At 36.1% G+C, this 14,452-nt stretch overlaps 1 protein-coding gene across 1 annotated transcript in view; it reads right to left on the bottom strand.

Annotated features, from left to right (window-relative positions):
• Nucleotides 1-5,111: 5,111 nt before the first annotated feature.
• PIK3R3 (phosphoinositide-3-kinase regulatory subunit 3) overlaps nucleotides 5,112-14,452 on the bottom strand; it is a 59,453-nt gene continuing 50,112 nt past the window's right edge. The window contains exons 6-10 of the mRNA XM_014059129.2: nucleotides 12,499-12,641; nucleotides 11,088-11,264; nucleotides 10,246-10,320; nucleotides 9,607-9,777; nucleotides 5,112-8,967 (exon numbers count right to left, since the gene is read on the bottom strand). Of these exons, the coding sequence (XP_013914604.2) occupies nucleotides 8,769-8,967; nucleotides 9,607-9,777; nucleotides 10,246-10,320; nucleotides 11,088-11,264; nucleotides 12,499-12,641 (765 nt within the window). The 3' untranslated portion in view covers nucleotides 5,112-8,768. The remainder of the gene's footprint in view (nucleotides 8,968-9,606; nucleotides 9,778-10,245; nucleotides 10,321-11,087; nucleotides 11,265-12,498; nucleotides 12,642-14,452) is intronic.

The following is a 14,452-nucleotide window of genomic DNA, read 5'->3' as shown; positions in this document are numbered from 1 at the left end:
AAAATGTGAAGCAGGTATGTTGCTGCTATGAAAAAAACTCAAATTCCTTCCTAGGTTCATTAGGAAATGGAATATAAATAAAAATATCAACACTATAATGTCTTATTATAAACCTATGATACACCCACATCTGGAGTATTGTGCAGTTCTGTTTGTTGAATTGGAAAAGGACATATCAGAGGTAGAAAAAATGAAACAAGCTACCAAAACAATTAAGGAGGCCAAACAATTACATTGTGAGAAAAGTCTGTAGTATTTGGGACCATTTTGTTTGCAAAAAAAGTGAGTGAAGATAGACACATTCAAGATATAGTGTCATACCTGACATGGAAAAAGTACAGAGGAAGAAATATTTTCTCCCTCAAAACACTGAGACCAGGAGTCATTGAATGAAAATGACTGAAAGATTTAGAACAGGTAAAAGAAATTATTTGTCACACTGACCGTAGTACTTTCATTGCCATAAGAGGTAAAACAGAACTGGGTAAATTCATGGAGAACAAACTTATCAAGGGCTGTTGGCCTTGAAGATGCAGTTTTGCCTTACATTTGAGGTCAGAATTTGACAGATACCAGTTCTAAGAAAACTGGTAGGAGTGAGGCATATTTCCATCTCTTATTTGTGAGCATTTTAGAGCCTTCTGACTGTTTTAAGAAACAAAATGCTGGATTATTATGGACCTTGGCTTGATCTATTTTTCTATTTTTCAGATCAGAAAATTCAATGTTTGGAAGTCTGCTTGAATCAGAATAAATAAAATTTTGTTAGCTTTCTTCCATCAGAGTCAAGCATTTCCTTATCCTCACCTATAATTTTGCTGATAGATTCATTTCCAATTTTTTAACACCTAATGATTATTTTCATTGACAAAAAACAGAAAAGAGAAAAGACTATAGTGCATACATGTAAATATATAGCACAAGGCATCTAAATTAACTTATATTATTAATATTTTTGCTTATTGCATAAATTTTACACCAAAGCGAAAATTGAAATGATAATTCAAAATATGGAATTATCAAATCAAATCATAGCTATGTCAAAATTTAAAAATAAAAAAAACACACAAAAGTGTTATTGTAGCCCCTTTTTAGGAGATATTGCAACTAAAAAAAAAGGAAAAAAAATCTTCCTTTGTTCTCTTTTTTCTCTCCTGACCGTTACCTCTTCTTTAAATATTTTAATAACATGTTTTAAACTTCTGGGATTATTGCTTATTTTGATTTAAATCTTTTTGATGATTTTTAAACATTTTTCTTCTGAAACCACATTCAGAGTATTTTAACTTTCCTTACTATGTGTTCCAATTTCAGTCTAATATAATGCAAACATTGAGTGCAAACAGCATGGCTTTAGGAAGTGCAGAACCCTCTATACATTGAACAAAAAACCCCAAGCATTTTAGTTCAAATGTCTGTGCACTTTACTCTTTGGGAGAAATCTTATTACATATAAAAACATTTAAGGATGCAATTCACACTCATTAAAATCAACATTCATAACATTTGACATTTAATCTTAGCATTGCATTGAACCCAAATCAGAGACTACTTAAATAATCATCTGATGGGTGAAATTTATAACAAAACCTGAATCTTGTCAAAACTGAGAAAATAAGTCTGTTTTGTGATTTTGTGTTTTGTGATACAGACAGACACAGACGACAGACAGAATTATCTAGAAAGCACATTGCAAACGGAATAGAACTGCAGGAATAGGACATCTTTAGAATTTTATTAGTAACAACAAAATTGCAGTAGACTATATCCAGTAAAGACTCTCTTAACTGAAGAGAGAGTTCCTGTAATCAGCTTTGAAGTATGCATTAATGCAGTCAGGATAGAGGTGGTAACTCCATTAGTTGCTTGGTGGAGTTATATAAATATTAGTTTTTATTATGAAATCTAGTGGATTTTGGTCAGAACACAAGGGATAATAAACCCCATTGAATTGAATTGAATTTATATGCTGCCCATCTCACTATCAAGCGACTCTGGGCAGCCCTCTTATTGTAAAATGGACCCAAGTATCCCTCTTTAACAAATATTAATTTTAACATTGTCATGTTGTCTTAGATTATCATAATGCTCCCTCCAACTGCAAAATGCTTGAAGACAGGATGCTACAGATGGATTTGAAATGTTGAAGCAAGAAAAAAAATGATGTTGGTATTCTAGCTAAGTAACAAAGCAGTTTAGTAATCAGGATTTTAAATTGGTAAGACTTGGAGATTCCACAATAATATAACTACTGAAGTATCAGGATTTATAAGAATTTATCTTTTAAGAAATCAAATATTACATTTTAAAAAGAAAGCCAACATACTTTTATCATCACATCATACCAACTACGCTGTATTTCTGAATTTATTAGAAACAGCGGTCAGTACATCCTTCTAAAACATTACATTTAAATGTGCTTTATTGCAATTTTTATTGCATTTTTATTTTAAAATAGGCCAGAATGTTTAATGTCTGGAATTCCAAAGCTCACCCATCTATTTTTTAAAAATAAAAAACATAAACATCATAGTATACTTGGTGACACATATGATGTTGGATTATTAATCTAGAAACTACAATATGATTAACATACAACTGTTTTCTTCATGAAGCAGTTTCTTTTCAAAAGTTAAACAACATGAATTGGGCTACATCATAAAATGACAGAACAGGTTTTACATACCAACACAAATACCAAAGTTACATGCTGGAATCATATTAAAAAAAATAAAAACAAAAACAATAGTTGTGGCTTTGTGAGAAGCAAATCTCTTGATTAAGAGTATCCCATAAGAGGAAAACCAAAATATTTCAAGAATGCAGTGCTTAGGTGTGAGATATACAAAGGAGTGCACATTCCTAGAATACTCCATTAAAATTAATAATGGTATATTCTTGGAGAATATGATATTCTATTTATATCTCTAGATATAACTGTTTCCATATGTAGCAATTAATGTTACAGTTCTCCTTTGCACACACTTTCTAGATGATGTGGCTTTCACTTTAAAAAATGCAAATGTTACTTTATCTCAAAAGAGTTGAGGGTTTGTAGAAAACCTTACAACTTTGCTTTATTTGAAGTGAGATAAGACTCACTTTACTTTTTGTAGCGAGGGCAGTCAAAATAGAATCCCAGTTTGAGGCTAACTGGTTCCAGCAAGAGCAGGTGGCCAATTTGGACTCAGTGGGGCAATGTCATGGCTAATGCATCTACCTATATACACTTGGTACACTTGCTCACACTCAAATACACAAACAGAAAATGTTGCTAGCAATAGATGACATGGAGCTGAAAAGTGGCAAAATACAATTAATAGACTCATGTTTCTTTATAATCAGTCACCCCAAATTCAAACTCTTTATACAGGTTGCTAGCCTGGAGTAGAGATACAAACAGCTGGGGCAAATAGCTGTGATAAAGGGATATAGAGAATATTGTCCCCTAAAAATGCCTGGAAATAGTTGTGTTTTCCTACAAATCTGTTACCTGCCTTAAAAATGCTGCAAGGTGTAAATTGCAATCCTTCCACCGTTGTAGGGAGATTAACAAATCATGTGGAAAATTAAAGTAGACTTTAAATGACCCATTGTTTTATTTTTAGTATTTCAGTTCTCTTCTGTTGAACTCAGAGTTGCTTCTGTGCTATTTGCTCTGGAGAGCTCTTTAAATTATATTCTAAGTTAACAGGAGTTATTTGTATCAATACGTTGCTAAAAACATATTAAATAGAAAAAATTGGCTGAAAAACTATGGTGCCAGCCAAAATGGCAGAGCTTTAACCTTTTTTTTTTTTTAGAAAAGTCAGATTATTAATATGAGGTGAAGTAAAAATCATTTGTGTTTCTCCTGCATATTTGCTATATAGAAATATTCAAATCCTTTCCTCTTTTCCAGAATCTTACTGCTATATGTCCATCTATGACCATTAAGAAAACAACTGACTCTTTGTATTTCAATGTGGCTTTTGTGGTTTTAAAAAAAACTTTGTAAGCCCAACTAATATAAAATCAAATGCCTGGATTGTGATCAATCCCATTGGACCAAGAAATTCAATCAAAAAAGATTGAATTACTTCACACTACCTTTATATATTTCTTTACATTTTCCCCAACATATGGGGCTTGGCATTAAGTATCATCTGTAAAATACTGTTTTCCCTAATTTTCACTGAATTTATTTCTATAGTTTTAGTTTTGTGAGGGTGTTAATATCCCAAAGGAAGAGAAGGTTCCCCCTCTCAGCATTTCCATAGCATTAGTTAACTGCCACTTCTATTTCCCTGCCCCCCACCCACACACAGTGAGATAATGGAAGATTGCTAGACCGAAAACGGGTGAATAGAAAGGAGACATTGTTGGTAGTGAAGACATATACCATTGGCAAAGAAATATAGCCACTAAAAGTATGTTAAGATAGAGTGTTGGCCTAAGTACAACAGCAACAAGATCTGCAGAACCCAACTTTTTGTTGGGCTATGTATGCAGCAATGAAGAAACAAGAGGTGAATTGCAGGAAGTGTTGTGACATTTCTAAAGCTTCTAGAAAGGTAGAGAAAAGCCTGGGTTTGAAGAGAAGGACTGATGGCTCAGGTATAAAGAAAAGGCAAAGATAGCAACACAGAAACTAATGGTGGCTCCTCATTCTTAATGCTGAATTTAGCATCTGCCTAATCAATCCAGAAAGAACCATTATTCTTTATTTTTAATGTTGATTGCCCCAACATATTTCCACTGTAGTGTTTGAAAACAATCCTATCCTTGGAGTAAGATATTCAGCTTTGTTTTTTGAACAAGAATAACTTTTACTGTTAAAGTTACTGACAATCAAATCTACAGTTAATTTTGCCTATACTCTTAAGCAAATAGGGAGTTTCAAGAAATGAAAAGAAGAATTATGCTTCCAACTGCAATTTTCTTTAAGGGCAAAAGAAGACTATGTAAATTTATCTCAGAAACATATTCAAATTTACCAAACCATAAATTACTGATTTAAGAATTAATATGCACAAATAAAAATATGAAACTAATGGTTGACCATGTATTCAAATGCTTGGCTATAATCACACACAACCTTTAATCTAAAAAAAGTTTGCCACAAAACACACTACCACTTTAGTTTTTTATTCCCCATTAGCTGTAAATTTAAGGTACACAAAATTTAAAACAAAAACAAACAAAAAACCCAAGAGCCATACATTTCATCAGGAAAAAAAATCAAGTACCAAAAAGGGCTTTTCCAAATTTGAAAAAAAGCAAAAAAGCAAAATTGCTACATGAACAAACACTGTACATCTTGTCAAGACTTTCCATAGTGAGTGCTAATGTTTATCCCCCAAATCCGCAACATAGCACTAAACATGTCCCTATTTATTTAAACAAACCACTATCTACCTGTTCCAAGACAGATTGAATGACCTGTCTCTATTCCTGAGATTATGCAGGTTGGTGTTTTGTAGAATTAATGTGGTTTCTTTTATTTTAATCCAAGTGCTACATTATATAAAAGAAATACAATATGACTTGAGAAATTGCATATAAATGAGTTCAGTGTAAATGGATTTTGTAGATGTAGCTGAAAATTGAAGTATTGTATTCCAGCATAAGAATGTCATGCTTAGACCATGATCCTAATGAATCCTATGGATGTGCAAGAAGTTGTAACAGTGATAGTTTATATGACCTTTTTGAAAAACAAAAATATATCAAAGTATTTTCTGAGGCAGTATAAGAGGGAATGGAGAAACAAATAGCTCCAGTTTGCTCATATGAGCCCTTGTATATTTTTTAAATGGGTCTCTAGTTCATACACTATTCATATGATTAAATAAATGGTTCAGGGTTCTGCTTTGCTAAGAGTGCAAAAGAGACGTTATACCCTAGATATTACTGCTTCTTGAAACCTCCCATTAAGCGTATGCATTAGTTCTTATTAAATACCACCAGCAAAGAAATTAATTACCAGAAGTAGTGGCATTTCAATTGTTTTTAACCTGACCCACTGAGCATCACAGCAAATTTAGCAATTGCATAAAAGATGAACTTGTGAGAAAACAAAATACTGTAAAATTCTCAATCATAACTCTGAATATTAAACAACACTATTTTGCCCACCCCATTTACCATTTAACACTGCAAAAACAAAGAATGGATCATCAAGATCAGCATTTTCTAAAATCATACTTTTTAACAATTCAAATATTTTTGTTTTCAGAAGCTTTTTGCATGTAGACATTCATTCATTGATTTGACTTTTAGAATTTTGTTGTTTTCTGTTCATTTCAGCTTTGCTTTAGCCAGTGATGCTTGTAGGGCAGCTAATCCTAACAATCAGCCAGGAGAATTAAGAACGCTGCCACTTGAGCACAGCTACGTCTCACTAATGTAAAAAAATTATCGCAGTCAAGGACATTAAATCAAGAACGTGTGCTGAAGCTGAATGCAGATGGTAAAACATATTCTCTATATATTTCAATTAGATTTTAAAGAGTGGAATAGAGCCATATTCATAAACTGGATCAAGGTGGCGCATGAGGTGTACATGAAATAGGTAATGTTTAAAGGAAGTGTACATTTCAGAATTACTGAAATCAACAAATTCCAGTGAGTTCCAATGGGTAAACAAGGTGAAATTTATTCATAATAATGGGAATTGGTAGATTTTATACTGGCAATCCATTTTATGTTTATATTTGAAATAGCAAGACTGATTAGTGAAGGCCCAGAAAAGTTCCACTGATGTTGAGATATGACTTTTGTAGCCTAACCAATACTTGAAAAATGTGCAAGTGCCAGTTCAGATGGTACAACCTGCCTGGCATCCAGAGAATCTCTGCTATTTCTGAAAACTAACAAATCCAAAGACACATTTAGCAGTAGAGGCTTTCTGCAGAGTAAAAGGAAAGTGTGGTGTCCAGGCTTTATTTAAGAGGATGGGAAAGGGTCAATCCTAGGGATTACACAGCTACGGTTCTTTTCACAAAGAGCTACAGTCAATCCAGTTGTTTTTTTTCTGAAGACACTACTGCAGCTCTTGGCTTAAATGGCAGTAGATTAGTGCAAATCAGAAGTGCTGTTGGGACATATTAAGCAGTCTACTTTGGCCCCTCCAGCTGATAATTAGAACTCAAGATTTTTCAATTCCTGTTCAGCAATTTCATTTTCTGCATAATACATATGCTTTCTGTAGTGCATTTTGCTATATGTAAACATTTGTAACAGTCCAGGGGCTCAAGATATCATGAAAGCAAGGTAAAGCAGAAGAGGTCCATGTCCCAATCCCCTGGCATGCACTTCATGCTGAATTTGCTTGTTTCCCCCTTCCTTTGTGTAAGCAATTGTTCTAGTTCAAGTATACAGAGAAAATTCAAGAAAATCATATGCGGAGTGACAAAATGACAGCATTTTTAGGAACACAAATTCTCAGTCTAGTGGATCCAGTTCTCATTATTTGCTATTATTATCTGATGTTACACAGAGTCTAGATGGATCTGATGACAGCAGAAAACCAAGCACAGCTGTTTATGTTCTGATAAATTCTACCACTTTTTATAGCTTGAGCTGTCTCACAAAATTCAGTTACCCAAATATTTGCTTGATGTTAAAACAACAATGAATCATAAGGATACGTATACAATCTGTGCAATGGAATTAATGATTTAGGGTGCAAATCAAACATATTACAAGTAAAATTATTGTAGCCAGTTTCAACAATATATAGACTGCACTCATAGGGATTTTTTTTTTTGGTTTAGCAAGCCACTGAGAAGCAATCCATTGCACTTTTCAAGATTTTTTTTTATAAAAACAAAATCAAACAATGTTTTCAAAACAGCAAAAATTATTAAGCCTTTTAAAAAACATGCCAAGAGCCTGCTTCATTCTGGTATACATTCCAAAGCTTAGTATCTTTTAAAAATAACATCTGAAACAGGTATAGGAAAAGAAAAATGTTAAAAATTAATGGGGAAAAAGTGGTGCAATTACATCAGGTCAGTTATAAAAATGACATGAGAAAGTTTTAGCTTTCACAATTTTCTCTTCAAGTTTTGGCAAGTGTGCGATTGCAAATGCAATTATGCCCATAAGTGCTCAGTCCAGCAATGAGGGAAGTTTTGTTGGATAAAGTTTGCTTTTTTAAACTTGAAGATTGGTAATGCTGTTGAAACTGAAACTTTGTTATGGTTGGTAATATATAAAGCAACATTTCTTTGAGGATATTCTTTTAAGAATGAACCTGAAACTTCCCCCAAAATTCCTTTGGTCTCCTCTCACCAAATACCATGCTACATCAAGATGAGCCCTCATTTGTAAGTTATTCTAACTTGCAGCAAAGTTGCTAAAATTAACACGGAAAAGCTTCTTTAGGTGAACCTTTCTATTTTCTTGGAGTTTAAGACTGAAAGACGTTACCAATACCTCAGAAAATAAAAATCCATGTAGAAATTCCATTGATGGTGCCAGGCAAAAATGTTCCTACAATTTTGTTTCAATGGATTTTTAAAGACAGAGTTTGATAGAGTTTTCTTGTTCTTTTTTGGGAAATCAAGAGGCAGTCTCCTTATGAACACAGTTGATCTTCAGGTAGCACTATGGTACCTATCCCGAAGCTGTTGCTGCTAAGTTTCCGATTCACATTCATCATATAACTTCTTGTGCAAAACAAGCAGTCTAAGGAGAAAGAATGCCCTCTGGATTCTAATAAAAATTGTAGAAAAGAAATTCGAGATAACCAACACTTCACCTATACTTCATCTTCCTAAAATTTATCTACAAAGGGAGGGCATCTGTGCGTAGACAGGATAAGCAAGACGGACATTTAGAGAGTCGTTGTGTTGGACGAGAGAGGTATGCTGGTAATGGAGGACTAATTCTTTAAGGGTGCTATATAGGTTATATGGCTCTGCAAACCCATAACCTCTTGGAGTGCTGTAGATCACACAGTGTTTAACTTCGCCTTCAGTTCTGTTAAGGAAAAGAAACAACATTTAATGTGATAAGTCAGCTAGAAGAAAAAGATTCAGAAATTAATGGACCATATAGTTTTAGAATATTTTTTTAGCTCTGTAATCCAAGCTATTTTTAAAGAAGATTTTCAGACCATTAAGACATCTATACTTTTAACAAATGTGGAGCTGTATCTAAGAGATTACATGTATATCATTTTTACCAAAATAGTTTTGCTTTTAAGTAAGAGAATTTAGACCAATAGGGGAACTATGAAATATTTTGTCAAAAGAATTTGAGTGAGAATGAAGAAAAACTCAGTTTTTAAAAACAGCCTCAAATGCCAATTAATTATATCACTTATTTCTTTAAAAGATTTGTATTTCACTGCTTGCTCTGGTGATTTTCTAATTCTATAAAACAATAAGTTCACCAAAAAGAGAAACATTAGGGGAATGGTGGCTGGGGAAATCCATTATAAAATGTCAAGTTAAAACATGCTGGTATTATCTTTAAAAAGTTTTTAAGAACTAAAAAAGAAAACATCCTTAAAGCAAAAAGCGGATGGACTGAACCACTCACACTCCAAAGCAAGCTTCTCTACGCTTTGCAAATGTACTGAGAGCTTTCAGGTTAATTCATAAAGCCAATACTTACACCACAGAACAAGCATAGCAGCCTTTCTTGCTACTTTCTCGAATTAAAAATGCTCCATCAGGTTTCCCGCAAAGCAAATCTTCTGCCTGGATGCGATTGATGTCTCCCACAAACCAAGTCTTTTCATCACAATGTGGCAGATTTTCATCTTCCTCATTCATAAAATATGTACTAGGAAAACAACAAATCCTTTTTCCTTAATGCGGGTTTACTTTTTATAATAGGATCACTTATTCTTGAATAAAACAATGTATATAAACATCAGCAAAGCCTTGCCTTAAAAAGAGTACTCAACACTACTGCCATCAACTTTTGTTAGAAACATAGCACAAACTGTGGAGTAGGTATCAGTCATCTCATATCTAAATGTGCATCTGTATAATTAAAATAATGAAAGCTGAAGGTACTAAAGCATTAGTTACATTTTTTGTATTATATTTTACATATGGTAAAAATTCATTATAATAATACATTTTAATTTTTTATGATAGTATATAAAACAGAAAATATCAGTGTTCTTATGGATTTTAGACATGGTGGTCTTTGACTAAGAAAATATACATACTTATGTGGCACATACCTCTACTAGGATTTTAAATACAATTTAATAGCAATATAACATTAAACAATTGCACTTACTCATCAACAATTTCATTTTTGATTCCCAGCCAGTCATTAATTCGTTTCTGCCTTACTCCTTTATGATTAAGCCAGCTGCCAAAGAGAGACAATACTAGTTATTAACTTTCTATAATGATTTGGATCATTCCATCAAATGCCTCTCCAAGATCCCATGGATACTAGACCTATTATTTTATCAATATAAATGGTTTTATCACAGAACTATGCCCAACAACGTTTTAAGAGAGAAGAAGACAGTTGTGCCTCTTTTGTGTGTTTGTACATTATGTGGCATTTTCTTTCCTGACAAAAACAGCTGATTGTGGCATAGAAAATATTTGTGGTATGTAAGAACATGCCCTTCCTTCTTCTTCCCTCAGTAATGAGAGAGAATGGCTGTTTTATTCAATGATGCCCCCAATCATCATAACACTAATGCATGAAGTCACCATATTGCAGAATGGCATAATTGAACTAATTAGTCTATGAACATTGCATTGCCTTTCATTTCAAATTGTCTGAGAATATGGAACAAGAATAGTATTGAACAAGTGCTGAAAAGGCTAACTAAATTTATAATTCTTTTGTGTCAAGAAACTCACTTATCTTATACTATGTTATTAGTAGAGAAAAACATTAGTGGGGAAATTGACCTCATTGGCCATGGTCTTTTTGCTTCTAATTAGAATCCCACTCTGAATCAGGAACCTTTTATATTAATTAACAACAATTTAAACATTTTTAAAATTCTTTTGTAATATGTTGTTAGTTTTGTTACCATTCTCTTGGATTTAAAGTAGAGACTTGGTGTTGTAGTAGGTAGAGAATAACCGTTAGGTGTTTAGCTTGTGCTTACTTACACAAGGTACTGATCTCTGGTTTTGCGTAGCTGGATAAGATCAGGTTTGATACTGTTCATTTTCTTGTCTGTTTCTCGGTTTTCCAGTGCTTGTTTCTTCAAATCTTGTTCCAGTCGCATCTTACTATCATGAATCTCACCCAGGCGTAATTTCAATTTTTCATAATTTATCATAATCCTATAAAAATTAGTGTTTTTAAGTTACAGATATATTTCTCAAACTAAAATATTAAATTTGGATTTTAAAGTATGCACATATTTTATCCATTATCATATAGCACCCAAATCAATAGCATGCACTCCACAATAGTTCTTGTCTGACTTGAAAACATCCCCTTTCCAATTCCTCCTTTAAAAAAAAAAAAAAAGCCTTAAAGTTTTATTAACAGTATATACTTGTGTCAACGTCAATCAGCTAAATTATCTTCCATTATATCAAGCAAAATCCTTATAGTATCTAGAATATACCTAGATCCCTACAAACTGCTTTGATGTGTCTCAGGTGATAGAAGTGATGAGACTGAAGACAGAATTCTGATCTCAGAGGGAAACACTGAGATCTCTTCTTGCCGTTTTGCCAGCCTCCAATGCTGGGTCTTTGACAAGATGAAATATCTCGATCCAGGAAAGTCCTAGCACCAATATGAAAGTGGGCCGAGAATATGATGCTAAGCCTGATATAGAGATCATAGAGAATGTCTTTGAAGAAGAGTGGGAGGATCCATGACCAAGCTAATGATCAGTGAACACAGAGACTTTTACAAGAAACAAGTGTCAGCAGCTGACACTTGCCCCCAGCTTTCAAACATTCCTGTTACCAAGAAGGGGCTCATTTCTTCTCAGTCTGATCATTTCCTTCTTTCAGATAATATTTAAATGATATTATGAGAAAGACAGATGACATGCTGTGTAAAAATGATTTTGGCATATGGTATCTGAACTAAAAGGAAATTCAGTTATATAATTGAGTATTCCTCTGCTGCTATAGTTATACCTCTAGAATATGTAAAAACATCATTCAACACAATTGTATTATTAAATTTTCCTGCTTGGTTGTATCTTTGTCCTATAAAGATTCTGTTGACTTCAAACAGTATAATTAAGTTTTTAAAATTACAATTAATATATACCTGAATTGTTTGTCCCTTAATTCAGAAAATGATAATTCAAAATATTTTTAAAAGACTATGTTAAACCATTAAACTTTCTGAACTCAAAAGAACATTCCTGTAATTCATAGCTGGAAACTGCATACCTATGTAATGACTCCAGATTAGTTATTTAGGTGCTCTTTAATATTTAATGCAGCTACTTCGGAGCTGAGTGAAAACAATTAAACAATATGGGGCTGACAATGTAATTACCATACAGAACTAAATATTATTACTAGGTATAGTATTTGGTAGACTTACCGTTCAATTTCTTTCTCATTCCCTTCTCTTCGAAATCGTTCAATGTATTCTTTGCTATACCGTTCTTGGGTGTGGCACTGCTCTTCAAATATTTTAATTGTTTCATTAAAAGCTTCAATTGCTGTCCTCTTCATCTGAATTTCCTACACAAAGCAATCCATTTAAAAGATGATAGTTTACAACCAGAAGCATAAAGCTATTCGAATGACTTCTTATGTATTACCATTATATGAAAATATAGCATAGTTTATAGCACACTATTTATTTAGGGGGGGAGATTTATAAAAGCTTTTTTAACACTTTAATTTTTTAAAATTGATTCAAATCCAGATTTGTTACCTTACATGATGAAAAAAGCAACTATGTAAGTAAAGAAATCAAAGTGGCCTCAACCATGAAGAACTAACCCCCAAAACCAAATATGAACCCTCCAGCTCTAGATGTTAATGTAGAAGCACAAGAAAGTTTAAGGAGGGAAGCAGTGACGTGTGGTGAGGATTACGTTTGGTGAGGCAAGAGCCCGGCAGCGGCAAGAACGTCCCCGCCGCTACTGCGCTCCCCCACCTTGCCCCCCGCCCCCTCCTCTTTTCTTCAACTCCTGCCAACCTCCCTGCTTCCCCGCGTCTCCATTTGCATATGAATTGCGCCCGCATGAAGCGATCCCACTGCTGACAAAGCCATAAAGAAGCCGGAAAACAGCCGCCTCCATTCAGGGCTCAGCCAGTTGCAGGAAAGCCCCCGCCCTACGCCCTCTCCCCATGAAACCCGCTCGGGGCACCCTCGGTGCCAACCAAGAGCCAACCCAATTAATTCCCCTTTGCCTCCATAGCCCATTAAAGCTTCGGTCGGTCTGGCATTTCCCCCTGGCATGTCGCTCTCCGCTTGGCAATGCCATCCTTTATTTTTAAAAAAATAAGTAAAAAGGGGGAAACCGGTTGGAAGTGGGAGGTTTTTTTGGGGGGGTGTTTGGGAGGCGGAGAAAGGCACCTCAAAAAGAAAAGCAGAGGCTGAATCATGCCATGGCTGGTGGGGGCCCGATTCTTCGTTAGCGGCAGTTCATGAAACGGCTTGGGGGGAGGGAACACCCACAGCGGACGGGGATTTGAGGAGGTGGGGGGGTCGAGGCGGGGGAGCGTGGCAGTGGCGGGGACGTCCCCACGTCTGTGTCCACCAGGCGTCTCACGTTTATGCCCACCATAAACATGAGACACCTAGCGGACACAGCGGCGGGGGTGCTGCTTCTCGCCACTGCCGTGCTCTGCCGCCTCGACCCCTCCTCCTCCGTCCCCCCTCTGTGTCCGCCAGGTGTCTCGCATTTATGGCGGGCATAAATGCGAGATGCCTGTCAGACACAGCGGCGGAGGTGCTGCTTCCCGCTGCTGCCGTGCTCTGCCGCCTCGCCCTGCTGCCTAGCCCCCGCCTTTGTGTCCGCCAGGCGTCTCATGTTTATGCCTGCCATAAATGTGAGATGCCTGGCGGACACAGCAGCGGGGGTGCTGCTTCTCGCCGCTGCCGCGCTCTGCCGCCTTGCCCCCGCCTCCTCCGTCCCCACCTCTGTGTCCGCCAGGCGTCTTGTGTTTATGCCCGCCATAAACGCGAGATGCCTGTCAGACACAGCGGCGGGGGTACTGCTTCTCGCCGCTGCCGCACTCTGCCACCTCGCCCCCCACCTCCTCCGTCCCCCCATGTGTCCGCCAGGCGTCTCGCGTTTATTGCGGGCATAAATGTGGGACTCCTATCAGACACAGCAGCGGGGGTGCTGCTTCTCACCACTGCCGTGCTCTGCCACCTTGCCCCCGCCTCCTCCGTCCCCGTCTCTGTGTCTGCCAGGCATCTCACGTTTATGCCCGCCATAAACACGAGACGCCTGGCGGACACAGCAGCGGGGACGGAGGAGGTGGGGGGGGGCGAGGTGGCAGCCGGCGAAGAAAGGGGAGAAGGGAGCAGGATGGGG

This window comes from Thamnophis sirtalis, unplaced genomic scaffold (assembly GCF_051295495.1).
Source record: "Thamnophis sirtalis isolate CommonGarterSnake01/CBP01778 unplaced genomic scaffold, rThaSir2_p1.2 scaffold_7, whole genome shotgun sequence".
NCBI lineage: Eukaryota > Metazoa > Chordata > Lepidosauria > Squamata > Natricidae > Thamnophis > Thamnophis sirtalis.
The sequence above is the reverse complement of the archived record's forward strand: the minus strand, read 5'-3'. Positions and strand labels throughout refer to the sequence as shown.